This window comes from Arvicanthis niloticus, chromosome 15, assembly GCF_011762505.2.
Source record: "Arvicanthis niloticus isolate mArvNil1 chromosome 15, mArvNil1.pat.X, whole genome shotgun sequence".
NCBI classification, from domain to species: Eukaryota; Metazoa; Chordata; class Mammalia; order Rodentia; family Muridae; genus Arvicanthis; species Arvicanthis niloticus.
This window is the reverse complement of record NC_047672.1, coordinates 12,134,967-12,162,478: the sequence shown is the minus strand read 5'-3', so window position 1 is coordinate 12,162,478 and position 27,512 is coordinate 12,134,967. Positions and strand designations below refer to the sequence as shown.

The following is a 27,512-nucleotide window of genomic DNA, read 5'->3' as shown; positions in this document are numbered from 1 at the left end:
TCCTAAAGCTCTGAAGTTTCTGTAGGCACTTTACTTCTCCACTTTCAAAAGCTTGGGCTAGGGCCAACTCAGGCTGCCCAAGCCTGTTTCTATTACTAATTTAACTCTATGGCTTGAGTCTCAACACTGAAAACCAAATCCATTCCCTTAGGGCGGGGAAAGCCAAAAAAAAAAAAAAAAAAAAAAAAAAAAAAAAAAAAAAAAAAAATCTTGCCACAAGCCCTAGCCACTTTCTGGCTTTCTTCTTTGTTGCTGTCTAGTGCAGACTTTGAACATACCACCCTAATAAAATATATTAAAATTGAAAAAGTAAATTGTGACCAGACTTTTATTTACCATGTTAGGCTAAAAGAAGTATAAGAAATCTGTATGAGTCTTGAGAAAGAGGGGAAGAAAAAAATAAGAAAGCTAATTATAGCAAAGGAGAATTTATTCTACCAAAAATACTCATGACAATGCATCCTAATGTGGTACAAAAATAACAAGAAAGTGACAAGACAATTTATGGTCACTTTCTCGCAGGCCTCGTGTTTTGTCTTCAGGAAAAATCACATAGAAGCTTGTTGGGTTCGGTGTAAAATGCTTGGAACGCCAACATAATTTGTAAGATGGCTTTAAAACTGGGTCAGGGGAGACCATTAAATGGAAAGTCCTCAACATTTAAGAGAGTAGGGGGTAGATCAAGAAGAAAATAAAATAAAAATCAACTCCCGGAATAAAAGAAGGCAAAACCACCTGGTCAAAGGCGTTTTGTTTTTGTGAAGCTTTGTTTTGCTTTAATGTTCTTAGTAATTCAGATGCTGCAGGTCGATTGTGGTGAGCGTGTCTGTAAAAAAGTCAAAGCTGTCAGCTGAAATATCTACAGGACTGTCCAGGGAGCCTGGCAAGCTGGGCGACAGTGCATCTGAAAGCTGCAGGCAGGAATCTGTGGAGAAAACATTAAAGTCCTGCAAAGAGGGGACCTCGAGGGCCTCGGGACTGTCATTGTTTAGGCCAGCTCCACAGTTCTGGCCCATTGTTGACAAGCAGTTAGGAACAGTGGGTGACTGGTGCTGAAAATGTTTCAAATTTTTCTCATTGCTGGTTAAAGGCGAAACTGGGAAAGTTTGGGAGTCGCCATTGTGTCCATTGGGAGCCTGCTGTTGAGAGAGCGCATTTTGCTGAAAAGTGTAACCTTCCCTCTCCAGAAGGGCCCCGGAGACACTGAGGGCTTGCTCAAAGAGTGACTTCTCTTCCTCGTCTTCCTCCACTTTGTCTGAGTCCTCCAGGTTTTTAAATTTCCCTTCGCTGTTTTGGTTTTCCTTGCACTGGGTTTGCCTCTTATGCTTCATCCTCCGGTTCTGAAACCACACTTTCACTTGTCTTTCGGTCAAATCCAGCAGCGCTGCGATTTCCACCCTCCGGGGTCTGCAAAGGTACTTGTTGAAATGAAATTCCTTTTCCAGCTCCAAAAGCTGTGTGTTGGTGTAAGCAGTTCTCAGACGCCTGGATCCCCCGCCGCTGCCATCAGCTATTTCCAGGGATTCTGCAGAAAGGGAAACCAACAAGAGACACACGTACAGTTGAAGGTGGAGGGGTCCAAGCAGGGTTATTCCACTGGAGAATAAATCAGCAGAAAAGATCCAACTGCAACAAAATGGCCGCCCCTGGATGCACTGCAGCTATTGTGCTGCCTTTACTGAGAGCCCAGCCCGGGGAAGCCCAGTCTCTTCCACCTCCATCAAATTCCTGCCTGTGGCTCCCCCCAACCTCTTCATCCGGGAGCAAACTTTATATTAGCTACAACACAATTTATAATTAATGCATCAGCTGCTTAGCTGAGCAAGAGCGGTCTATCACTCTTCATTACTGTCAAAAAGCCAAACTCTAGGACAACCAGACAAGAGGAGGTCAGTTCCAACTCAAATAAATCATCCTACATTACACAAGTTAGGGAAAGTGCCCCCCCTCCTCAAAATATATATGTCTCATTGTGGGACTCGGGATCTATTTTCCCCTCCACCAAACCCACTCCTGAGACCACAGGGGCATCAGACCGGCCACCAGGCATCTCTCTCTCTCTCCCCCTTCCCTCGAAGCTCATGGTCCCCTCCCCCACAACCGTTCGTAGGGAAGCCCGGAGGGGGACGAGGGTCCCCGGGACCTGGGGCCAAGTCTCCGGACTGACCTTTGTGGCCGAGGCAGGCAGGGCCCGTGGAGGCGGCGGCGGGCGGCAGCGCGGTTTTCTTCGCCGCCTTCTTCTCCTTCATCCAGGGGTACTCAGGCGGCTGCAGGGCGCCGGCGGGCACCGGGCTGCCGCGACTGCCCGCGGGGCTCGACTTGGGGCGGCCGCCAGCGCCAGCGCCGTGGCGAGGGTGACTGCCCGGGTTCAGGCTGGGAATGGTCTGCTCAAAAGGAGGAGGAATCAGTGTCGAGTGTGAAAGCGTCGAGGTCTTGATTGATGAACTTTGAAATGTATCAGCGACAGGGGGAAAAGATGTCAGGCACTCAGCGAGCGACGGCTGGCTATTGATAAAACCAATCTCTCGCTCAAATTCGTAATTCATGGCCTTCTCCTTGGAGCCCCCTCGGAGGAAAAGTTCCCTCTTTTGGAGGGGCTTTGGGGGGGCAAGGCCCAGGAAAAAGGCGAGCGCGAAGGAAAAAAAAATCTATCATAGAAGATCGCTGCTGGGGTGTTTTTTTTCTAATTCACTGATTACAGCCGTATGGGGACCGCGCTACTATTAAACTATTGAATTCATGGAGACAAGGTTGAAATTGGACCGAATTGGCTGTCACATGATTGCTTCTGCCCAATGACAATTTGGGCTTTAATCAAAAGAAGCCACTGTCTGTTTGATTGATCCAAAAAAGTCAGAAAGGAACGCCTCATTGGGGGCCATCGAGGCTTTATTTACACTTTTTTTCAGGGCAAAAATACATATATGTGGGTGTGGATGGGAATGCCCCGGAGTGCGTGGGGGGCGAGAGTGCCTGTTTGCCTCATGATCTGCAAGGATCTAGTGTGCTCCCTGGAGTGTGTGTGAGTGTGTGCGTGTGAGTCCTGCTGCCGGTCCCGCCAGAGGCTGCCCTCTGCCTCCCCCGCACACTCCGCGCATTGTTTGGGAAGACGCCTCGCACCTCACAAATCATTTAAGCACCTCAGCCTGACGCCTGCAGTCATTAACAAAGTAATCCATTAATCTTCAAAGTTTTGACACCCCAGGGCCCTGAATCTCAGCCACATACGTTCTACTAAGGCAAGAGAAAGGAGCAGAGGTGGAGACAGAGGAGAGAGAGAGAGAGAGAGAGAGAGAGAGAGAGAGAGAGAGAGAGAGAGAGAATATGAATATTGGGGTTCACCTTTCCTCTTCCTCTTCTACTTTTTCTAAAATCAGTTCCTAGATCTCAGAACCGATTCATATTCATTCTCTCTCTCTCTCTCTCTCTCTCTCTCTCTCTCTCTCTCTCTCTCTTTCTCCCTCTAGCTTTCCTTTCTCCTTTCCTTTTTTCCTCTCTTCTTTCCCCACCCACTCTATCCTGTCTCCTTCTCTTCCTTCGCAGCCTCTCGCCTCCTCTTAATGTCCAGCTTGGGACCTGCGCCCCTGGCCCATTGTTAGCCGGCTTTTCCACGGCAGCTTTGCATCTGGCTCCTGCGGGCAGCGGAAAACGAGAGGCGGCTCTCGAAGCCTGCTGATCTTCCTACAGCCATCAACTTCTCAGGAGTGACTGGAGAAAGATAGATGCATGTGCCAAGAGAGACAGCAGCCCCAGGTCCTTGTGTTCAAATCCCCGTAGCCTGGGCGGCGGCCAGCCAAAGCAATGCCGTCCCGACCAGGCTCGTGTGGCTCCTGGCACTCTGGGTTTCATACCCGTGGGGCTCGGGTGCGGTGAGTATTTCCGACTTCCAGGAAGAGTACTGGAACTTGTCAGCAGGGAGGGGAAGGACTCTTGTTCCTCCGTCCTTCTTCCCTCCTACTCTTCTTCGAGTCTTGTCGCTCTGGTTGGGGACTGGTTGGTTCAGCTGCAGCGAGTGTTTCTTGGCAGCCTGAATTGCCTCCCACACCTTCCTGCTTTGGGGCACCAGGGAGAATTGCACCCTGATTCTGTTGTAGGAAACAGCACTGCAGGGGAGAGGGCGACTCCAGGAGGAGTTACATCGCTTCAACTTCTCCTTCATTCTCTTTCCTCCAGTTCTGAGACAGGACTTCAGACTGAATGCTGGACAATGCTGAAGGATTCAAAAGACAACACCTTTAGATACCAAGCAAGAACTTAAAATGAAAAATCGCCAAACCAGAAAAGATAGGAGATAAGAGAGAGAGAGAGAGAGAGAGAGAGAGAGAGAGAGAGAGAGAGAGAGAGAGAGAGAGAGAGAGAGATCTGATGAAGGTACCTTCTCTCTCCCAAACCCTAAGGATGGAGATTTGCTTTTGCTTCCTTTGAAATGGACCAAGTGATCAGAATGCCCCAGGCCGGCCGGCATCAGTGGCAGGAAAATAAATCATTCTGATGGCCAAGGAGAGAGAGGTTGGTGGGGGAGAAAATTCTATGCAAAAAAACAAGAAAGGCCGACCAAGGAGCAAGGACAGAACTGCATCTCTGAGGCTAGCATTTAAGGGGTTTGGGTTGGAAATGAGCTATAAAGTGGTCTCCAACCTTGACCAGCTCAGAGCATTGCCTTGAAGATAGAGATGCTATTTTGGAAAAATGTAAGGTTTTTTCCAGTTTTCTTGCTTTTATTCCAAACAAAGCTCTGAAGGAAGTCTGGGTGCGATCAATCTTGCTCACCAAAAGCCTTGACAGCTTCTGGCCTTAAGAACACATTTCAGCTTCAAGCTTTTTCCAAGCTCAAATGTGGCCGAGCAAAGAGGAGAGCAGGAAACGCAAGTAAACAAGGAAATTTTGTCTTTTTAAAGATTGGGTTTTGGCAATAGAGAGGGTTCTAAGGCTGCTTTCAGGAAAGGTGCTTTGCAGATTTAAGGGTGGTTGCTCTGGGCATTTGCTTTTACCAGAAAGTATTGAGAGACAGGGGAAAGTTAGAAAGCAGGGCTACCCACAGCACTGGGCTTTGTCAGACTGCGTGGGTGAAAGCTTTTTGCCTTTCTCAACTGCCTTAATTCAAAAGCCATCTGGAAGAAAACTGTTTTCTGAAACTGTCCAGCATTCAGATCTTCCCCCAATCTATTACTTTAACTCTGGAGATATTTTAATAAATATTCCTTTTTAGTATCCAGGAAGCTGAGAGTGAAGTGGATTTTTTTTTTCTTTTGAAAGCCAAAATGAACGCCTTGACTGGCAAGATATGGGGAAGAGTATTAGAGTATCATTGTACAATCTCGGCCCTGAGGCAAGGAGGAAGCTAAAGGGAAGATTTGTAGGCATAGGTTCAAATGCTGATACCTCTGGAAGGTTTTCAGGGGCAGACCCCCCACATACACCTCTTCCCCTTGATTGCTGTCCCTTATTTTCCGAGGTAATTTTGTGCATGTTTTTTAAAATGCTTAATAAAAAGACTACTGTTATCTGCACGATTTCAATAACCCAAAAGGCTCCAGTTCTTACAAAGTCTGGTTTGCCAGCCTCTGCATTTCTGATTTGTGCACCCTAAGGAGATGAGGGTGAGGAGAGCAAATCCAACTTCCCCACAGGCCAAAAGCTTTCAAAAGAGAGCACGAATCAAGAGCAGGAGGGTAGACGTGGGGAAAGCTCCCTTGGCGTGAGACTCCCAGCTTTCTGCGGCTGCCTGGTTTTATATCCTCGAGATTTTTCATTTTCCTAAAACATGAAAAGAGTTCCTAAACGCTGCTCTCTGGGACTCAGCAGGTACCCAGAAACGACTCTAGCTCTTTTAAGGATTTTCTTAGGGCACCGGGATGTGGGTGGGTAGAGGCCATGATGATGGATATTCGAGATTGCAAACAAAATGGCGACATTTTCCACTTCTGCCTCTGAAAGCTACAATCCAGAGAGAATGGGGGTTCAGATGTCCCCAATCTCTAGAGGCAGGCCATTCACCTCCAGCTCTGAGGGGTTGGTGATAGGATGCATCTGTGAGGCTTGCTTTTTCTGAATTTGGCTTCTTGGTTCTGAAATTCTTTACCTTGAAGATGAAAATATTTCCCTTTTGCTGTATCTGCCTTAATACTGCCAGCCAGTCAACGGGCATCCTATCTTAAATCCAAACGTGGAAATGTAATATTAAGCTTGTGTAGCAGCAAATGAAAGAAGTACTTGTACAATTGCATTTTTATTAGAAAGATACCAATCTCCTTTCTCTCTCCTCCTCCCCCTGGGGCCATAAAAAGAGAGGAAATAAATCCACAGAATGGCAAATGCTGAATTCCGGGAGGAATTTGATGCTGAGATTCATGGAAGGGACTCCTTCCAGTCCAACGAAGGCCTGGAGGAGTCTAGGAAGCTCAGTCCTTTTTCTGGAGACCTGAGGGAGAGTTGGTCCCTTTTGAGGTGAATTTAGAAGAACATTTCCCCACCCCCTACCCCATCTTTTTTAGAGTGATGATGAACCGCGAAGCATCCTGAGTGGAGACCTGGAATTCGATAGCTTGTGGGAAGAGCTTAAGACCTTATGCGGTACCCAAGGTTGAGGCCTTGGCCGATGGGCTTTCTGTGCGGGGAAAATGGAGAGGAGCCCGGGTTCTCTGTGCGCGGCGCCCCGCACCTGTGCGTCTCCCGCTGTGCCCCAGGCCCCGGCCTTTGTTTCTGCCAGGCCTCCCCGCACTTAGCAGCTTGGCGCCCTGCTTAGGCGGCAGCTGGGAACCAGGCAGCTCAGCGGGCCGGGAGCACGGCATTCCCGAGCTGCGGCAGCCGCTTGAAACCGCGGCCTCTGTCCCCAGAACTCGCTGAGCTTCCAAGACAGACGCCGGACCAGGCCGCACGCCGGAGTCGCGGTGCTGAGGCAGCGGCTGCCAGTTCGCTTCTGCCAGACTCCATATGCAGAGACCCGTCTCCAGCCAAAGAACCCCTTTTAACACGGATCGTAATCAGAATAAAAACTTTATTTTTTTTTTTGTTTTGTTTCTCAGAATGTGAGCAGCAAGGAATGTAAAACTCTCAAAACAAATCTAGCATTTTTAGCGTTCAGTTTTGCCGGATGTTACAAACCTAAACCACTATTTTCAAACTCTGGGTCCTCTCTGTTCTTATTGCATTGCTACGGTTTTTATAAAGGAATTTTTATTTCCCTTTCAAATAAATTTTATATGTATGCCAATACACCATTGAACAAAAGGCTCAAGAAACCTTCTGAACAATCAGGGTACAGAATTTCTTTAATATAAATACGAACGGATGGGGATAAATAATATTTAAAACTTAGACTATTCAATGCTTGCAAAAAATATAAATAAATCTGACTGTTCACCAGCACACACACACGGAAAGACGTACACTTAGTCATCTTTGCACAGGGAGTCCCTGTTTCAAAGCGCCTTTGATTTCTTTTTCTCGATCATTACAAGAAGTGCAATTTTAAAAACTAAAACTTTAAAAAAAAAAAACGCAGTTGCTTCCTCTCGGGAGCCATAAAGTATGAACAAATTCACATTGAAAACTCGACTAGAAAGTTTGTTCATATACCCTGTTTCTTATCAAAGAATAGAGAAGGGAAAGGGTGCAGGGCCATAGGCCAGGGCGAGGAGGGGTGGTGGTAAATGTTGCTACTGATACTGACAACCTTTCCAGCAACCAAGATTGCTCCGTCACATATACTATAAAAAACGCATTACCAAAGAAAACAAAATGAGGGAGGGGTGCAGAGGAGCAAAGGGAGAGGCAAGATGAACATAAAACAAGACAAAAAAGGAAAAAGAAACCAAAGAAGGTCGGGTGGGCAACTAACTCTCCTGGCTCGCAGCCTCAGCTCATCATCACAGGTGGGTGAGCTTGGGCGCTTCCTGAATTCTTCCCTGAGAAGGATGGTGGGCAGTAAGGTCCGTGTAGGTGGGGTGTGGCTCCCCAGGCCCTGGACCATGGTGGTGACCGCTGCCCAGCGGCCCAGTGCCCCCGTAGTCCATGGCAGCCGAGGTGGTGTGGGGAAGGTGAGTTAGGCCAAAGAGTGCTGGCCCAGAGTTGCTCATGGGCTCCACATAGCTGCCCCCTACGAAGACGGGGCTTCCCTGTAAGTGTGGGGTCCCATAGCTGCCGTTGCCCTGCAGGCCGTGAGCATGCGGGTCGTAGTCAGGGGTGCCCCCTGCGCCTGACCCCGCCGCTGGGTAGCGTTTCTGTGGGGGAGGTGGGGGAGCGCAGCTGGGCAAGGGAGCAGGGTAGGAGGCCGGAGGCAACCCGTAGGCGCCTTGGGGAGGCTTGGAGAAAGGAGGGGGTGACTGGGGCTCATATGGGACACTGTTGACCAGCGAATGCATAGAGTTCAGGTAGCCTCCTGCACCGGGAGGCACAGGGCTACGACTTGGCGACTGGCCCCCAGACGAGGTCAGCATGCCTTTGCCCTTCTGGTCCTTCTTGTACTTCATGCGGCGGTTCTGGAACCAGATCTTGATCTGGCGCTCGGTGAGGTTTAGCAGGTTGGCCATCTCCACGCGCCGCGGCCGGCATAGATAGCGGTTGAAGTGGAATTCCTTCTCCAGCTCTACCAGCTGCGCGCTCGTGTACGCCGTGCGCGCGCGCTTGGAGGAAGCCTGCCCAGGCGGGCTCTTGTCACCAGCGCAGCTCTCCCCTGCCAGGACACAGAGAGGAAGAGCGGTGTCAGGGGGCTGCTAGCGACCCCGCCCAGCTCCCCAGTCCTAGGCCTGCCCCTCCTTTCTTCACCCCACAGAAGCCTCTGTCCAAGGCCAGAGAAGAGCAGGACTTCAGTGCTGCCGTCCTCTCTTGGTGTGCGGAAACAGCCTGGTTAGCCTGCCCTTCCTTCCTCTAAGGAGCGAATCAGGGGCTTCTTTAAGGATAGGACAGCAGCAGGGCCTCCTGCTTGCTTTGCTGGCCCGCACTTCCTCTCTGTTTTACTCGGCCAGCTTATTTACTGGGCCATCAGACAAGCTTCCTGTGAGCGGGTGTCACTATCTTGATTCCTTCCGTCTCCGAAGTGTGGGAGACCTAGTGTATACATGAAGACCTTTCCAACCTGCTTGTGTGACTGAGTGATCAGCCATTAGCTTCAGCTAACCAGTTTCAATATCTACCAACATTTCCAGCAACCAAGATCTGAGGCCCTTGAGGAGATGAACAGATTGGTATTGTCAAACTGGAAGTCCTTCTCTGACCAAAGGACACCAGACCTCACCGAGGCTGAAGCTATCTAGTTCTGGTAGAGAAGCCTGGGCTCTTAAGGGGTCTTGGTCAATGTCTCCATGAAGGCTGCCCCAATTTGGACCATCACGTTTGTGCCCCCTGTCCTCTTTGGTTTCCCAAATACCAGTTCTGGAGGAGAGCAAAGGAAACCAGAGAGGAAGTGGCCAAGGTAACCCAGAGGCTTGGAAGCCCAAGTCCCTGAGGCTAAGGCTCCTCCACTGGAGGAGTCCAGTTCCCAAAGCCCCATGTGGTTCCCATTAGGATGACAAGCTGAGTCCCCTCCCCCAGGGGATGCCCGGCTGCCTCCTGCATTGTGCTAAGAATGAGCACGGCCTTCCCAGAAGTAAGGCAGCCAGTCCATCTGCTGCAGAGAACATTGGCTCTGATTATAGACAAAGCGTCGATTCTGACTTGGTGATGACTAGGCCTGCTTTTATTCTGTCACATTTCAGTGTGGGGAGGATGCCACTGTTTGGCTAGAAAAGAGGAGCTGTGTGCTTAGAGAGACAGTGGTCCTAAGGATGGTTCTATCTAGAGGTCAGACCTCCCAACACTGGAACAAGGAGGAATTCCAACCTCAGCAGGCTCAAACCGCCTTAGAGAGGCCCAGAGGGACTTCAGATAGATTTATGTCTGAGGATGCTTATACAGAAACCTTATCACTTCCCTAAGTAGCAAAGATTCTGGAAAGATTTCCCCCCCTGGTGTGTGTATGGAGGGCGGGCGGTGGCAAATTTCTGGAGATGTTCCTCTGCTCCTAGGCTGGCTGGTAATAGCTAGAAGTGGCTTGGAGCTTTGGAGCTTGGCCAAAGGCCCCACCTCTAAAAGGCATCCATTTACCTGAGCTGGAGCCGCTGGTTTTCTGCTTAGTGTTCTGCCTTGACTCTTTCATCCAGGGAAAGATTTGTTTGCCCACGGTGGGAGAGTTGAGCAGGGGGCTCTTGGCTGTGCTGGCAGGGGTAGGGTTGCTGTTGGCACTTTGAGGGGGAGAGACAGACGAGGGAGGCGGAGGAGCTGCAGGGGTGGGCGCAGGGGGCTGTGGTGGGGGCTGTGGAGGCTGTGGGGCTGGGGGCGCTGCCTGGGGAGGAGGTGGAGGCAAAGGTGGATCACCCAGGCCTGGGGGCTGGCTAGGAGGGCCGCTCAGGTTGCGCAGACAAGCTTCGCTCAGCTCATGAGCTTTGGGGTGGCCCCCAGCGCTGGCGGGAGACTGGAGGGAGCAGGCGGGTCGATGGTACTCAACACCATCGGTGCCCAGAGCGGCGGACGGCGCGTAAGGCTGCTGACTGGCATTGTAAGCGAACCCATTGGCTGCTTGGTAGGGGTAGCCACCGTAGATCGCCGAGCTGTCGTAGTAGGTCGCTTTTTGCATCGCGATGTTTCAGGATCGTGATCACACTCTCTGACAAGGGCTTGACACCCGTATGGGAGCACATTGGCACGCCCCCGCAGTCACGTGACACTCCGCCGCCAATGGCCGCCGCGCGCAGACCTGAGGGAGGGGGGAGAAGTGCAGCGCGGTGAAGGCTCCGCGCAAATCCATCTTACTCTCAATAGCTAAGTGACATGAAAGCCATAAAAGAAAAAGTGGTCAGCAATATTTAGCAGCACGACGTGGCCCCGGGCGCAGGGAGCCGCACTATAAAAAGCTGCTGGAATTTACTGGCAGCTACAAATATTTGCTTAACTTGCGTCTGGAGTTGAGGGATTTTCCGCGGAGCAACAGAACCAGTAAGGGCTGGAAGCTGGGTCTCTGGAGCCGCGGTCCGCAATGAGACAGGGTCTGGAGGCTAGGTTGGGGTCTTTCTTTTCCAGGAGAAACCGTGGTGTTCCTTTATAGAGGCCGAGGCTTTCTCGAGATCTTGGGGGAACTCTCAAGAGGGCAAAAGGTCGTCATTTTTTTCTCCAATCCTCACTTGAGGATTCATATTTGCCCAAAAGATCTAAGACGGTCAGACTTTCTTCCTAGCCAGCCTTTTCCTGGAGCTCTCAAAGGAGGTTTGCACACACACACACACACACACACACACACACACACACACACACACACACAGGCAACTGTCCTATCTGAACATGATGGACTTTGGGAGCTGAGTTTGTCAGGCAGTTAGCCTGTTCTAGTTCAGGGAAAAGAACCAATCTCCTCCAAATAAACCCTATAAGGTCAAGAAGAGGGTGGGTGGAAAAGAAAACTTTGGGAGGAGTCTCCCCCCTCCTCTGTGTGTGTGTGTGTGTGTGGTGTTGATCTTTCCCAACTCCACCCACAAGTCACAACTCAAATCTTGTAACTTTCAATGCCTTTTCTCCCACCCTGTTTTTCAGGCCATTGAAACAAGTGACCCCAACCTCTTTTTCAAAGTTCCAGGAGGTTCTCAACTCTCCTGCCTCGGATTTTCTGAGGTGCTGTTATTCTGGGCAACTATCAAATTCTACCTGTTAAAACATGATGGATTAGAGAAAAAAACAACCCACCAGGAACCTGAAAAACCAGCGTCCATCTCCATGACCACGGCTTGAACTCTCTCTCCAACTTAACGATAATAGGTTCTGTCTTAGAAACTGCTATGTAATTTGATGTATGGGGGTCATTTGGCTCCAGAGGAGGCATGGAAGCACAAACCATAAACTCCTGCCAGACTTTCCTGATCTTTGTATACTGTTGTTGATCGTATTTGTTATTTGGTCCACTTTCCTGCTTCAGAAACACTGAGTAAAGAAAAAAAATTTTAAAAACTAAAAAAATCTCTTATTTAGAAAGTACTTTATAGAAATGAAATCTGTGTTCTCCTGGTTTTCAACTTCTGCATGGTAAACTTCTAATTCTCAGCAAAAAAAGTTCCCTGGAAGTCTTACATGTTCACACCCAGACACACATTCAGAATGCTAGTCCCTCTGACCATTAAAAAAGCTTTAACAAGAAATCCACATAGATAATGTTTAACATTTCAAACCCTAACTATGGCTTCTATTCAATCTCAGAGTTACTCAACTTTTCCAGAAGTACCAGCTGTCAACCAGGGGGGAAAATATGTAACAAGCACCCACCAATGGGTGGTTATAATTTTGTTCTTAATAATGAACCCCCTTAGATTTCATCATTAAACCAACAATCTGATCAACATCTGGAAAACAGGCACAATTAACTTTCCAGAACCTCAATAAAAATTACAGCAGCACTTATCCAGAATTATTGTCTATGGTCATGGAGCCTGAGTGTTGTTTCCCTTTTGGAATTATCTAGTAAGTTACAGATAACAGCATGAAAAGTAAATAAAGGGTAAAATAAAATTTAAAAGTGAATTACAATTTAATGTCTACTTTTCTCGTTCTTACACCGAGAACCATTACATCTGGCAACATCAATGTCTGTCATTATACATTTTTGAGGCACCAAGCTTAATTAAGGTAAACATCGGGTTAAGAAAATTACTCTAGATATTTAAACAGCAAAATATTAGATAAGACAAAATTAAGATGATTTTGAACGTGCAGTATTTTTAGTGACTTCTTAAGCCATTAGCACAGGCTATACCAGCCTACAGCTTGCTGGAGCCTTTTTCCATTGCACTGTATATGGTCTTGTAAAAATAACAAAAATATCTTTAAAATCAAAGCGCACAGGGCAGCGACCACCAACTTAAAATATGAATTCAACTCAGAGATCCCATTGTTTGAGATCAGCAGTCACCTTGGAGCCCACACAACCCGCCCCCTCCAGCCCCCAAAGTTTCAATCTAGTGAAGAAGTTGGAGATATGCCAGCCAGGAAACTTTGCTTTGTCCCCCAAGCAAGGGCTGAGGGTGGAGGGAGATTCCACCCCAATGCTCTGTTCCTGGACAATAACCTCCAGGTGCAAGAGCTGGAGCGAGTTGAGGAGGCTGAACCGAGTACAGGATGCAAGAAGCCCTGTTGTCTCTACACAAGGTATGCCCAAAGACACCTCCAGACTCTGCTCCCTCTCCTTCTCTTAGATTCCCTCACCCGAGTTTGAAAGGGGAAGTCGAGGTAGAAGCCCGGGGTTCCCAGCCCACTCCTCTCTCTCTCTCTTTCTCTATCTCTCACCAACCCAGAAAAGTTGAGGTTGGGCTAGGGAAGAGGGGAGAGTGGGGGCGGGGATGGGAGCGCGGCCTGAACTGAAGTGTGAGGGTATCAGTCACTGCCGGCGAGGAAGCTCCGGCTTGTGAACTCTTCTTGAACCGAGATTTAAGTCTGCAGCCATAAATCACCGAGACATACACTCCACCATTCAGCGCTGAGAGCGGCCGGTGGTGGCCCCGCTTACCTTAACTTCTGACGGCCGCCGCGGGCTCGGGCTCAGGCTGCGGCCCCGGGTCCCCTCGGCGCGGGATGGCCACCGACCCTCAGCATCCGCCGAGCCGGCGTGCGGGCGGGCGTGCGGGCGGGAGACCCCAAGGCCGGGACTCGGCGGAGAGCCGGACGGCTGGCTGCTCCAGCGGCTGGCCCCCGGCGGACTGGGGCGGCCAGACCCCCTCCCCTCCCCTCCCCCACGCCCGCCCCCGCCCTACCCGCGGCCGCGGCCCCAGATAAGCGCCGGCGCGGCCGGGCTCCGCGGGGCTAGTGGCACCGACTTGGGTATGTTTCTTATGAATACTGCGCCGAGCAGGGGTCGGTCGGGGGGTGCGGTAAGGGGTGCCGGGGCGGGCGGGAGGGGAGAGCAGAGCGGCTAGGGAAGCGCCGGCGTGGGGGATGGGGCTAAGGCGAGGGGAGGAACAGGAGCAGAGCGAGCTCGGCGGCAGCGGGAGGAGGGCGGCCTCCCCCACCCCACGCCCTCCCTCTCCTTCCTAGGCGTCACTAAAGTCCAGGAAAATTATGCTAATGAGGACAAACGGCTCTCACAAAGGGGCTCTCTTGCGGGGTTCTATTTTTTAAGAATCTGTCTGAGAAGCCACGCAATTCCCTGCCATGGACATTTTCACGGGGTGGGGGGTGGGGAAGGAAGAGAAGACGAAATGAGTTACCCTGACTTTGGGCAATTTTCTTCACCTGCCGCTCCCAATCCAGACACCCCAAAGCCAGTCCCTGTGGTGTAGTGAGTGATAGGGCCTATTTCCAGACACCTTCCAAATGCAACTCAACTCCCTTTGGTTAAATTTCTAGGCCTAACGAAGGGAAGTGTCCCGGGGAGATGGACAACTGTCCCCACAGTGAAATGAATCTTTCTGGGCTCAGGCACACACAAAGATACTCAGAAACTTGAGTCTCCCCTTCTTGTGTACCCATTGCACAGTACGGGCATGGAAGCAGGTAGCCCACGAGGAAGATAGCTAAGGCTCTCACACCAACACAAATGGACATCCAGAATGGACACCCCCTAATTAGCTGAATGGCCTTCCTTTTGCTGAGTTGAGCAAACGCCTAAATTTGCTTGGTAATATGCCACAACGTTAAAGAGAATGGGATCACTCCCAATGCCCTGCTCAGCTTCCCAGATTCAGAAGCAAACTCCTCCAGGGCAGGAGTGTGATGTGGGGTGGGGGGAGGAGAGAAATGTAGCTTTCGTGCAATTCTGAGGCGTCAACGAGGGTCCTTCTCAAAGGAAGGTGTTAAAAATATAAGTAGTATGTTTAAACTGTCAGGGAGCCAAAGTGTCACCTTAGAGCAAAAACAAAGCCAGGGGGGAAAAGGGAGAAATCAAAAAGCACTCCGGGCCAGGGTGGCCTCATGCATACCAATGGTTTTTGTCATTTATGGCTGGGCAAGATTTATGACTCGGCTCCCCAAAGCTGTAAACAGAGCACAAAACAGCAAACACTTGCTCCTTATGGCATATTGCAGCGGCGCAACTTGAAAGAGAAGAGCCCGGGACGTGTAGGAGGTGAGAGCTGGCCTCAAAAATCCGCTCGGCGGCATTTTCTCTTCAAACCCTCAGGGTCGGATGTGGCATTTGAAGAAAGAAGGCGTGGGTCAATAATCAACCCGCACTTTCTCCTCCAAACTGCTGACGCGACTCTCAGCTAAGCCAGCTGCAGGGAAGGCCGTGAGAACCAGATCTAGGAGTGGACTGTCTGGTCCGAAGGGGCTGGGAGCCTCGGAGCAAACGGCTAGGGCGTGTGCAACGCATACCTTTCCGGCTCCACCAAACCAAGCCCAGCAGCCCAAGCGCCGGGACCAGGCCCGACTGGAGGAGTTGCAGGAGCCGCGGGAGAGCTCGCGGGAGAGCTCAGCTCAGACCAGGGCCTCCAGGCACCCTCGACTAGCGCCCAGGTGGCTCTGGGCGGTGGGCCCCAGCCGGCAAAATAGAGCTCTGATTTCAATACGCGGGTCTGGCGTCCCGGCACATAGGCACATAGATTGCCGGTACCCTGGCCTTACGCGTCTCATCTGAAATCCAAAAGGCTGGCTTTGGAGCAGGCATAGGCGAGATTATTAAAATTAATAATTTATATTAGCAGGGTTTTGTTGGCTTGTTACGTGTGTTGTGATTGAAGATGCGCTACTTGATTTCCACTATTTGAAATTACTCACTGCTGCTTTGCTGGCTAATGCACACAGCTTCTCCAAACCCTCCAAGCTTTTGCTCAGCATCTGTGAGCTTCCTTCCTTTCCCCATCTTCCCTAAGTCTCATGATTTCCAGAGGGACTAGAAGAAGCATTTTCTCAGGCACAGAAGAGTACTTGGAACAACGAAGGTGCCTGATGGAGCCTTTCTGCCATTCAAAGGGTGTCCTACCCATCTCTGAGGGGGCTCACCGCTCCAAGGCTCTCTTGCAAGGTGGGGAGGAAGGTGAGGAGTAACTTTTGGCAAGAAGTATCATTAAAATCCAAAGATGGGGAGGGAAGGTATTGAAGAAATATGCTGGCCAGTGAAGATGAGGCTGGTACTTTGAGAGTCGAGGGGGACCAGTCATTCTAATAGCTAATCGTTTGGCCATAAGTGAGTGGCTTTAGCTCTTTCCTGGGAGGGGAGAAAAAACCAACTATGTTCCATGAAAGTTATTGCCTTCTTACTGTGCATGCTTTTTATACAGAACCAGCTTGGAGAGTCTGTTGTTAGATATTTATTCTCTTGCCGGCACTGAAGCCACAATAAAAAGATGCCTCGAACAAACCTTTACTCCACGGCTCCTTCTTTCTAGTGAAACTATATTATTTATGAGTCTTTAACTGGGTCAAAAATGCACCAGAACTGGGTCATAAATCATATGAAATGCTGACAAGTAATTGAACAGCAATTAAAGCTTACATTTTATTTCCAAGGGGTGTTTTAGAGCACTTGAAACGGCCTCAGTTAAGCACAGCTACCACCGAGGTCGGCATGAGGGAGGGCAGAATCCGCCCTGCCTGGGACAGTAAATCTTACTCAAGTCGGAAAAAGCCTGGTTTGAATTTAAAAAAAAATAATAAAGGAATATGATTTTTTAAATTAAAGAAGGCAAATTTGATTCCTAACTCCTCTCTTTATCTTCTTCAAGGAGCAAAGTAGATACCAGTTTCTTCCACCTTTCTAAAGACTTTCACTCTTCCCAGGAGCAGAAGGTCCCCAAAGCCCAGTTAGCCCCAGCCTGGCCAGTATTTTGGAAGCGAGCAGTTTAACTAATCTCCCTCCATACTGGCAATAGCTCCCTTTCAGCGGATGAAAGTAAAACTGTTGTCTCTGCTTGCTGAGGGCTACAGCTACAGAATTCCCTCCAATCTTGGGCACGTAGGCCAGTTCTTTAACTCTCCAAGCTGGCTTAGGGGTGTACAGAAAGCACCCAACCCAAAAACACTGGTGGAAGTCCAAACTGAGCCCCAGACCCTTTCTGCAAGTTACACCAACCAAACCTCCAAGCAGCTGGCATGCTCACCAACACCCCAAGCTTCTCTTAGGTTTGAGCTGTCTTTCTCCATCCCTCCCAGGCAGATATTGCTCTGGAAACAATGGCATGCCCTCCAGGTTGGACTCATTGGGTCTGGCGTGGGGAACTCTGCCCCTGAAACCCAGCACTGAACAAAGTGGCTGGAAGCATCATCAATAAAATGGCAGTGTGTCTGCACATTTTCCTCATTGATTTTCCTCTTTCATTTGCTCAGGCTGCTCAGGTCAGCCCTAACCCTCCGTCCTGCTCAGCAAACACTGGCCAAATAGAGAGAGAGAGAGAGAGAGAGAGAGAGAGAGAGAGAGAGAGAGACTCCCCTTCTTGGCTACTGGCCCCCACCTTTGTCATGAGGTCTGGCCCTTCTAGCTTCTAGCCGGCCACCTCTCCTAACCACAGCTTCCAGCCACCTCTGCCGCCTGAAAGAATCCTCCCTCTGTCTGGAGCTTAGCTCTTCGGGTTGCAGTGGGACAAAGCAACCCTAATACTAGAGACTACTGGGCCTATCTTGGAGTCCCCAAGTGCCCTCTTCTTTACACCCCACAATACTTTCCAGGGAATTAAACTCAGAGTCTGAGGAGCGACTGGGAATCTTTCAAATGCTTTCAGTTCTAAAGCAGAAACAAAGGAAGACCGAGGGTGAGGGTCCTGTGCGTGATCCAGTGTCTCCTCGACTGACCTTTGTCGCTCACAACCATAACTCACCCTAGATATGAACAATCAGAGGAAATACCTTAAAATAAATTCCATCCTCCTGGTGTGGCGGGAGTACCATCGGCTAGCTTGCCCAGAACTGCTCCATGAGAGCTGAAAACAGCAACCCGCTGGAAGAGCGCTTGCTCCGGAGAAGGGGAAGGAGACGGAGAAGGAGGAGGTGGGTGCGTGGGGGTGGGGGAAAAGCTCTCGCTCTAAAGAGAATCTAGAAAACGTAATCGCAGACGAAGCCTGCCTGGGTCTCCGCTCCAAATACCACAATAATGCGCAGTATTATGTGCTCACGTGGTCATACGTCAACTTAAATCCTTTTATTTGAAGTAGGGAATCACTGAAGGAACCAGGTTTCCAAGCAGAACGTTTAGATTTGCGAGAGGAAAAGTAGGGGACCGTAACCAGTCCAGGGTTGGAGTTCTATCTTACTAGCAGGAGCACGAGGGGGGTACCCCACATACATACCTACCACACAAAGGCGCTTATCTCCACTCTACTTGCACTCCAAACACAGGGAACAGCAATGCTGTCTGTCCTCTTAGTGTCCACTTAACTTTCCCTATGGCCTCCCCTTTACAGACAAATTGAATTCAGCATGCCCAATCACCACCCCCTCCAGGCTTCTCTGACCCACAGACTAGCATATCAAAAGGCAAGAGCCAAGCCCAGAAATGACTGGCTAGTCACTGGATCAGTCAGCGGACTTCTTTATGGCCTGCAATTGTATGGAGTGTGCTAACACCCACACCATACACCACAGCCACTGATGAAACCAAAGGCCTATAATTACCTGACAAAATGTTAAAGTCTCAGCTCCCAAGTCCAGTTGGTTTTGTCCAGAGGCAGCCTACTAGGAAAGCCGTGCTCCGCTATAGGATTGTGGGTCAGGATTTTGCTACATCTGGAGAGACCTAATGCCCTAGCCAAACCCATACTTCTGCATTTCCTCAGTGCATAGTTGAGTGATACATGAAATTATATGCCTCCAAATATGACAGATGTAAGAGGAAATGAGCTAATTGCTCTGAAATAGGTGGAAGCTCTGAACGCCACTGGAGTCTCATGTGCTAACCTACACGTGAGCCTGAAACCCTCCCCTCAGACTCTTCTGTACTCTCACCCCTAAGACAACCCCACATATACCAGCTGAAACTGACCTGAACCAGTTCTGCTTAGTAGAACCTGGCTTGAGCAAATAAACTGTCCTTCAACTCTCCACCCCTACTCTTGCCTTCTGTTTGGTGACATTGCCTACACATCTCAGCTTTTCCACAGGGGTCTAAAAACTTTGCCCACTTTCATTTATGAACTTTGAGTGTTTTGAGAATGCCATAGTCTTATTCCTGAGGAGTCGGTCTTCAGCTGGCTCCAAGTGGTGCTTACTTGTAGCAGTTGCAGAAGACCGTGTATGAGCCTCCCTACTTTTCTCCCCAGAAGGACCCAAAAGGTGTCTGTTGAGAATGTAAGGCCCTAAGTAAAAAGGGATGCACATCTCTCTCGTGAGGGATGAGGGTGTACAAAGCACATCAATAAATAAGGAGCACTAGCCTAAGCTGGCAGCATCACACTTCCAAGGTTCTGGCTGTGGAACAGCTGGGAGAAGATCTATAAAAACCCCCTTAGAGAGTAAGAATCCAAACCAGGTCTGGGAGATAAGAAACAGACCAAATGCTGGCTTCCAAAACATAGTCTTCTGTCTCCCAAAGGTCCAATGCACTCATCTTTTGTGTCTTCTGCTCCATGTGACACCCATTCCCCAGTCATTCCCAGATACCATAGAAAGGGACCTAGAAGTATGGTCAAGTCACTGATGACTCCCCCCCCCCCAAGGTTTTGCAGAGGCATCGGTTTGAAGATGACAAGAGCCCCCTTCAGAACTCTCTCAACAGTTTCAAGCAAACTGAAACTCTTAAAGCCATAAATCAATAGCAGCAGTCTCTGGGGCTGTTTCAGTGAGGTGGCTTAACTTCCTTGAGGCCCATTGGCATCTCAGCCCCATGCTGGAGCCTCTGGGTCACCAACATACCCACGGATGCTCCAACTTCGGCTTAACAATTAACATTAAGGATTGATGGGGGTGGGGCTGAGAAGGGGAAAGAAATTCCAGGAAGTCAAAAAAAATTTAACCTATGAGAAAAAAAAAAAAAAACCAGCTTAGGTTAGGCAACCCACACAGGGACCCAGCAGCTGAAGCAAACTAGGGGTAGAAGCAGTGGGGAAGTCACAGCCCCCTTCTACACACCTCACTCTGCCAGGGCTGAGAACCCACGCTGTGAGCCAGGCCAACAGAGCCAAATAGAGGGAAAGTTGGCTTGGACGGAGCAGGTGACCAAGCATGCAGACCATTCGTCAATATTTGCCTGGCTGTTGGCAGATTAGATATATCTCTACTCAAACACTGCAATCTGATTTCTCTATCAAAACTATACTCAAATGATAAATCTTTATTTAACATGAGTTATTTCCTGTGGGTACAACTGTACTACAAATGGGCTCCAAGCTCTCTAGACACAAGTGGATGTGTATGTCATGTTCTACTGCAGCTTTTAATATCTGACAATTGTCCTGTTATTTGCAGATATGCAAATCACAGCGTTGTAAGTCCCTAAAATGCTCCATCTATACTTAATATACACACACCCACAGATGACAAAGTAGCCCCGTCACTAAGACTGTTTACTTCCTATCTGATAAAATAATTGTATCCCAAACCACATTCCAGACTTAGAGCACTACTGAGTAGCATGTTGGAATTATTTAGCAATCTGATATCTTTCTGGGGAGCAAATTTTAGGAAAGAGAAATTTAGGAAAGAGAAAACAAAATCTGAAAAGTTTGTTGCTGTTGTTGTTTTAAGAAGCAATCCCTGACTTGGAGAGACCTCATAGCTCAATGATAGAGTGCTTGCTTGCCCAGTATACTCAGAGGCCCTGGGTTCCATTCCCAGCACAAGAAGAAAATTAACCCTTGAAAGAACAAAGCAAACTCATCCGTTCATACCAAGCTTCTGAAAGCGAATCCAGCAGCCCCTCCCCCAAACAGGCACGTAATTTATGGCTCTTTTACAAGGTAATAAACCACAGTAATTACCTCCCTGCATCTCAAACTAAGAGAACAAATTAAGCCAGAACTTGAAAAGAATTTTAAAGAGTTTTCCCCTTGTTCCAAACAGAAAAAGGAAAAACATTCAGACATAGAGGATCTGAGCTTTTGCTGTGGGAAGCATTGCGGATCTGCTCTGATAAGAGACTGGGGCAGACTCTGCAAGGACTACACACTGAAGAGACTGAAGAGGGGCCGGAGAAAATGCAGGTGGGTGAGACACGTTTTCTCAACCCAGAGCTGGGACTGGCTGGCAGTCTCTAAACTCACAGCTTCCAGCGTCCGCAGCCACAGCCCAGGTGCAGCTGCCTTGCTGGCCTGGCCCCTACTTGCTTCTGCTCTACAATTGAGTGTAGTGGTCTGTTTGGGGCTTGTAGGAAGACACAAACTCACTCCCTCAGGCTCTCCCTACCTCATCTTATGCTGCTGCACTCTCTACCTACTGCAGGCTATGGAGCCTGCTCTTTGTCTGCCCCATGCCCACATGGTCCTCCGGGAGCCCAGCTCCAAACTCTGTCAAAGTTAAATATTGACCAAAACCTCTTTCAACCAGCTTTAGTTGCCAGGAGCAGGGGAGGCACACTTCTCCCAGCCTCCTGGTGCAGAGTCCCAAGCCTGGGGAAGAGTTTTGGCGCAACACTTACCTCCAAAGATGTTTAAATCTGAACCAGGAATGGTGTCCAGTTCCGGGTGCTCAGGGATTCTTTTTTTCCAGTGTCCAGGCACTCTGCAGACAAATAAACACCAGAGGGTGAATAGCGGCTGTGAAAGAAGGGAATGAAGACTGGGGTTAGAAATGTGTCTTGTGTGGGCGCCAGGGTGGCCCCAGGGTGACTCGGACATGGAGTTGTCGCCAGGGCACTGGTCCATGAGACGCACTCATAGCTCGAAATATTCCAGCCTACAAATAGCCCCAAGATGGTGATTTATTTTTGTAAAACAAATACATATTCCATCTCTGCACCCACAATCTTATTTTCCCTTTGTATAGCTTTTGTTGGGGGTGGAGGATGAATTAGAGGGAAGGAAGAATAAGATGACTTTGTTGGTGAGGTAGAGCCGTGCATGCACCCCAGCTTGGGGGAATGTGAACGCAAGCTTTATTTTCTTTTGCAAACAATGGGAAGCCTTGTGTGGAAGCATTCAATCAGACTCTGCTGAAACCTCACTAATAGCGTTGATTTCTGTTGGCGGGAAATCAGACCCCTGCTCAGCCCACAGATCAGAGGCAGTATATTGGGAGGTTTTGTCCTCTCGCTCACCCAAATGCTGGGGCAAGCTATTTCTTGGTCCTGGTGGGCTTGCAAAACAGTGCCCAGTCACTAAAACAGTGCCCAGTCACTAAAACCAAACCAACTACTGCTGCTAGAAACCAAGCAAGACCAAAGTGCTGGACAATAAATACCAGCCGTACCTGTGTGAGCCCCCCCACCGACCCCCAGCTTCATGCCTCCCCATTTCAACACCTCTTTGCCTGCTAGCCAGGAAATGGTCAAGGTGCCTCCAAATAGCTTTCTGGCGTCAGGAAATGGCAGAGAATGGTACCAGCTTGGTATTCCTCTGCTGAGACTGTGCAGGACTTTTGCTTCTACAGACCTGGCCCTAAACCACTCACTACCCACCTGCCATGCCAGCCTGCTCCAAGCCAGCCCTGTGTAGGTTAACTACACCTATGCAATCTCGGGTTGACAGCTAGCAAAGAACCACCAAGAAGCGAGGGAGTCGCCTGACTCTTGCCTTGGGAGCCTCCTAGAATGCTGAGGGATAGCAGCAAACTGGGAGACGCCTTCTGCCACAACTCCACCCCAAGCCTTTTCCCTGCATAAGGGTGCTTAGGGCCAGCATCCACTCTGGGTCCCTTCATCTTGTCAAACTTTTACTCTTCCAGGGGAGAACCCCTGGCCTTGGGACTCCTGGTGTGATCCTGATCGGGGTGGGGCCTAGCTGCTATGTACTTGGCTACTCAACTTCATCTCAGAAAAATCTGCTGTGTCCCAGTTCTTACCCCATCCCCCTACCCTTATCCCCTCCCCCTTCTCCTCCTCCTCTTCTTCCTCCTCCACCACCACCACCACAAGCACAATGCTTAGGAGAGGAGCATTGTAATTATTATGGTTATTATTGTTGTTGCTATCTTTTTTATTCTCAAGTCTAATATTCATGGTTCCTGTTCCCCCATAAATCCTTCAGACTAATGAGTCACGGAGAGACGCTGACGCTGCTCCGGTCTCTCGCTCTGCACTGGCTGCAGCCCTTGTGGCCTCTCTCCGCGGTTTTTTTTTTTTTTTTTTTTTTTTTTTTTCTCGTCTACTTGCTCCCTCACTCGCCTAGCGCTGGTGATTTATGAATGCCGGGGGAAAATTGAACAAAGCCGCGTGCTCCTCCTGCGGTATCTCTGAAGCCTTCCCCAGCACGAATCACAACATCGCCAACTGTCTGCGCTTCTGTCCCACTTCATCACCAAAACCAGGATATGGTCAAAAAAAAAAAAAAAAAAAACACTAAGCCGAACTCACATTTCCCTGGACACAGAACCTCCCTGGACTCCCAGCAATCTTGCAAGAAAGGCTTTGACCTGGTGATCGCCGGGAAGCTCTGTTCTCCACGTAGAAGGGTTCTTGCCTGCCCTCCTGAAGGAGTTAACCGCCTTTGGAGACAAATCTGAAGGTGTGTATTTGAAAATCAAATAGGAAGTTGGAGTCTCACTACTGAGAGATTCATTCCTAGAGGTGCGGCCCTGGCGACTCAGATCCATTCCTGGTGGTCTGCATTAATTATTTAACGAGTCACATGACCACAAAAGATCACAATTTCAATATCTCCCTCTACTCTAAAAGGCGCTGCTACACCTTGTCAGTTGCAACCAAAGCCCATACTTGGCTGTTTTGTTCCCCAGGCCTCCAGAACACAACCACCCCTGCCCTAAAAGGGAAGAGCCTGGAAGTGCTAGGTTGAGCACAGCAGAATTAGTCATTCTGGAGCTACTAGTATCAGACATCCCTCACCTGAACCCAGTGGTCAACCCACCGGCTTGAGTGCCTAGAGGAGGATTGTTTAGTTACATAATCTCCCAGGGCAACTTTAATGATGCATTCATTCTTCTTTCAGACTATACACACACCTGTGTGTGTGGCCCTACACATCAGCATAAGCCCAGACACATATATGTCCAGTGTTTTATTATTGTTTATCCCCAACTAAAACAGAATAACTCCTTCAGCAGAAAGATGCCTATGTACTTCTGTCCATCCAGAGTGATGCCAAAGGCTCTACAATCTACATGCTCACTATCAAAAGAGTCAAGAAACTGCTTCAGAGTCCTCACTTGTAAACTGAGACAACTGAACCAAGATGGCCCCCTTTCATTTTAAACACTTAACATCCCCTTCAGACTAGAAGTTCCAAGGTAGAAGCTACAGATTAGAAGGTTTCATGACACCTCCTGGTACTATCCCATGTCTTCCTCCCCACCCCCTGCAATTCATACATCTGCTTTACTGTTGTTGTTTGCTTGTTTGTTTCTTTTTTTTTCAAAACAAGGTTTCTTCATGTCACCCTGGCTGTCCTGGAACTTGCTCTATAGACCAAGCTAGCCTTGAGTTCAAAGATTCACCTGCCTCTGACTCCCAAGTAATGGCATTACAGGTGTGTGCCATCACTGCCTGGGCACAGATCATCCTCTTTGAGGTGCAAAACAGTTTTGTTTTGTTCATGATCCAGTGTATAAAGGGATGACAGAAACAGTCATGGGGAAAGCCTGAGTTATTCCTTGCATGAATATGTGTGTGTACATATATATTCATATATATATATACATATTCATTTATTTATATATGCAGACATTAATAGAATGATGGTGAAGGCCTTTACTTGTACAGAACCCACTCACAGGGATAGAAGCTGGAAGTTGTCATTTGCTACATTTATTCTTTGAGGTGTCTCTCCTTCCACTCTAAAGGGCTGCTGCTGATGATAATCTGTTTCTCTGCTGGAACTGCTGGAGGGAAAGCAGCAGGGGACAGTGGCACAGGGTGGGGAACAGAGCTTAGGGGAACAGAGGTGCCCAGGAGATGAGGGAGAAGGGGAAGAAGGAGAGGGACTAGGGCACTCCGGGGATTGATGGTATAAAGACAGAGACAGTGTGAGTGGGCCCACCCATGTGTCTGAGTAATCCTCCCATGAGCTCCATCCTGGGTATTAAGTACTCCACTATGCCTGTCACAGATGAATTCCTGCTGTAATAAAACACCGGGAATATCGTAGATTTCAGCAAAACTAGCAAAAAACGCCTGCAAACTGCCATTTTTCTTCAAGGGGGAGAGTGTTAAGTACTTAATTCAAACTGTGACCATTAAAGTGTCTCCTATCCGATTTAGGTTGATTTCAGATGTTGACAAAACTTTTCTCTCCAGAGTCATGCACAGCTTGGCTCTGTGACTAAATCGAATAAGTGTGTATGGAAGGGAGAGAGGAAATAAAGGGGGAGGAACAGAGGAGCATGCGGGGTCGGGAGTTTTTTGTTTTTTGTTTGTTTGTTTTTGTTTGTTTTGGTAAGAGAACGGCACAGCTTACACAAAATACTGTCTTTAAAGGTCAAGAGTCTGAAGGATTAGTAGGTTTTCTTAAAAAAAAAAAAAAAAAACAATTAATGAGATAGAAAATTTGTCCCCTCGGTGAACTCTTATGGTTGCCCTGACAAAGGGCAGACAATGAAGGACTTTAGACACACAGTGAGATTTTCTAAGCTGTTACAGCAAGCTCCCTTAAAGGCCGAATCATAAATAGAACAGCTACCATGAATGACATAGTCATCTCAATGATTCTGGTTTTTCAAAATATCAATACAAAAATGCTACCTTATCCCAAACCAGCAGAAAAAAGGCAGTCTTGACTCTCACTTCCTTTTTTTGAATGGACAAATAAAAGATGTCCTACCTACTATGATCTTCAGGAAGTCAGTGAATCTTTCAGATCCATCCTTCCCCATTGAGGAAAAATATAAGAATTTACCTTATGTGATGAAAATCTGGGTTAAAAAAATATTGAGGTTTTGTGGCTTGATAATCAATTTTCACACACACATATATACATATACATATACATATACATATACATATACATATACATATACATATACATATACATATACATATATATGCTGCTTATTTGCCTGAGAGAGAGCATTAGTTACAGGATCTCTTCCTCCTCCAAAGACTTTTCCCAGAGAATGCCTTTCAGAATTGCTGTTGAATTACAAAGAAGTATTTATTGTATGAGGTGATTAATGATTCCCGGGGAAATTGCTATTTTCAGTGTGATTTAATTTTGCTTTACAAGTGCATATAGTGGGGGGGGGGGGGCTAACAAGTTGTAGCAGGAGCTACGTTGCCTGTCCACACCTTATAAAACACACTGTAAGCCAGGCCCTTCCTGACTTGGGAAGGTGTGTGTGTGTGCTCCTTTCCCCGTGGATTTTCTTGAGACTAGAACCCATTGCTTCTTTCTAAAAACTGGATTCTCTACAGGTAGAGAAAAGATTTCCCTGGCTTGGACTGAGGTTGTCCCACTTATGGAAATAGTTTCAAATCAAATCTCCTCTGACATTGCAGAGGTAGATAAACACCTCTCTCTCTCTCTCTCTCTCTCTCTCTCTCTCTCTCTCTCTCCCTCTCTGTCTCTCTCTCTCTCTCTCTCTCTCTCTCTCTCTCTCTCTCTCTCTCTCTCTCTCTTTACTATAAAATCCCCTAAACTGCTGTTTCAAGGCCAGGTTGGCACTTCTAATATTCTGTGATTCTGTGCAGTGTGTGTGTGTGTATGTGTGGGGTGTGTGTGTGTGTGTGTGTGTGTGTGTGTGTGTGTGTAAAATGCCTGGGCACCAAATTTTAAACATTGCACAAATACTAGGGTTACAGAGATCCGGGAGGTGAATTTTCATGTTTTCAAAGATCTGGATCTCTGGGAGTGCACAGTGACACCACAACATTTGAGGAAAGTGGCCCACATTAGTCTGGCTTCCTTCCAACAGTGAACTCTTTCACATCTTCCTTGCTTAGGGTGCATTTTGGGGTGTCGTTCCGCTTCTCATCTCCTCCTAGGGTGCTTTGGAGAGTAGTGGGAAGAGTTCGCTTTACTCTAAAAGCTCTTCTTAGAGAAGCAAACAAGAATTCCCAAGCTGTGCTCAGCGCGAAGACCTTAAGACCAGCCAAAACCCAAAAGGCAATCTCAACCCTTTGCATAAACTATGTTTTATCTCCAGGGAAACAGGCAGATTAAGTGTGAAGGTGCACTAAATGCCAAGGGAACGCGTGTTTCCAAGTGTGTTCAGAGTTCAGCCTCCAGAACAGCTGCAGAAGCTCAGGGCCTCTGCTCTGCGAGGTCTCACCTTTCACTGCAGGGACAGACACGTTTCTATGCCTTACAGAGACTTGAAGCCTGAAAGCCTGGCCAAGTTTGGAAAGAAGAGGAGCCCTCTCAGGGCTCAAGAGCCTTCCTGCTTTTTGGAACACTTCCACAGTGGGTTAAGCCTGGCAAGAATTCAGATCAAGTTGAATACACACACACACACACACACACACACACACACACACACACACACACACACACACACATTGTGAGTGTACTCAGAATGTGACCCTAGCTCACCCT

At 48.5% G+C, this 27,512-nt stretch overlaps 2 protein-coding genes across 4 annotated transcripts in view; both read right to left on the bottom strand.

The window, feature by feature from the left end:
- Nucleotides 1-2: 2 nt before the first annotated feature.
- Hoxa2 (homeobox A2) lies at nt 3-3,310 on the bottom strand. Its single transcript, XM_034518815.2, has 2 exons — nt 2,168-3,310; nt 3-1,525 (listed from the first exon to the last, which is right to left on the bottom strand). Exons 1-2 carry the CDS (start codon nt 2,544-2,546, stop codon nt 786-788), a joined length of 1,119 nt encoding a protein of 372 aa, XP_034374706.1. The 5' UTR covers nt 2,547-3,310; the 3' UTR covers nt 3-785.
- A 4,209-nt stretch (nt 3,311-7,519) lies between these two features.
- The window catches only part of Hoxa3 (homeobox A3), a 43,883-nt gene continuing 23,890 nt past the window's right edge, over nt 7,520-27,512 (bottom strand). The window contains exons 3-6 of one of the 3 annotated variants that reach the window (XM_076913333.1): nt 21,512-21,594; nt 17,791-19,892; nt 10,084-10,732; nt 7,520-8,674 (exon numbers count right to left, since the gene is read on the bottom strand). In XM_076913333.1, the coding sequence (XP_076769448.1) occupies nt 7,869-8,674; nt 10,084-10,612 (1,335 nt within the window). In that variant the 5' untranslated portion in view covers nt 10,613-10,732; nt 17,791-19,892; nt 21,512-21,594 and the 3' untranslated portion in view covers nt 7,520-7,868. Of the gene's footprint in view, nt 8,675-10,083; nt 10,733-13,522; nt 13,752-17,790; nt 19,893-21,511; nt 21,595-27,512 lie in introns of those variants that run through there. The other 2 variants (XM_034518811.2, XM_076913334.1) reach the window with 2 other exon arrangements.

Excerpts from the sequence above, each read along its gene's own strand:
- Hoxa2 (XM_034518815.2), bottom strand. The coding sequence starts at position 2,546 with ATGAATTACGAATTTGAGCGAGAGATTGGTTTTATCAATAGCCAGCCG. Across the intron at positions 1,526-2,167 it reads TGCCTGCCTCGGCCACAAAG|AATCCCTGGAAATAGCTGAT; the intron begins GTCAGTCCGGAG and ends CCCTTTCTGCAG.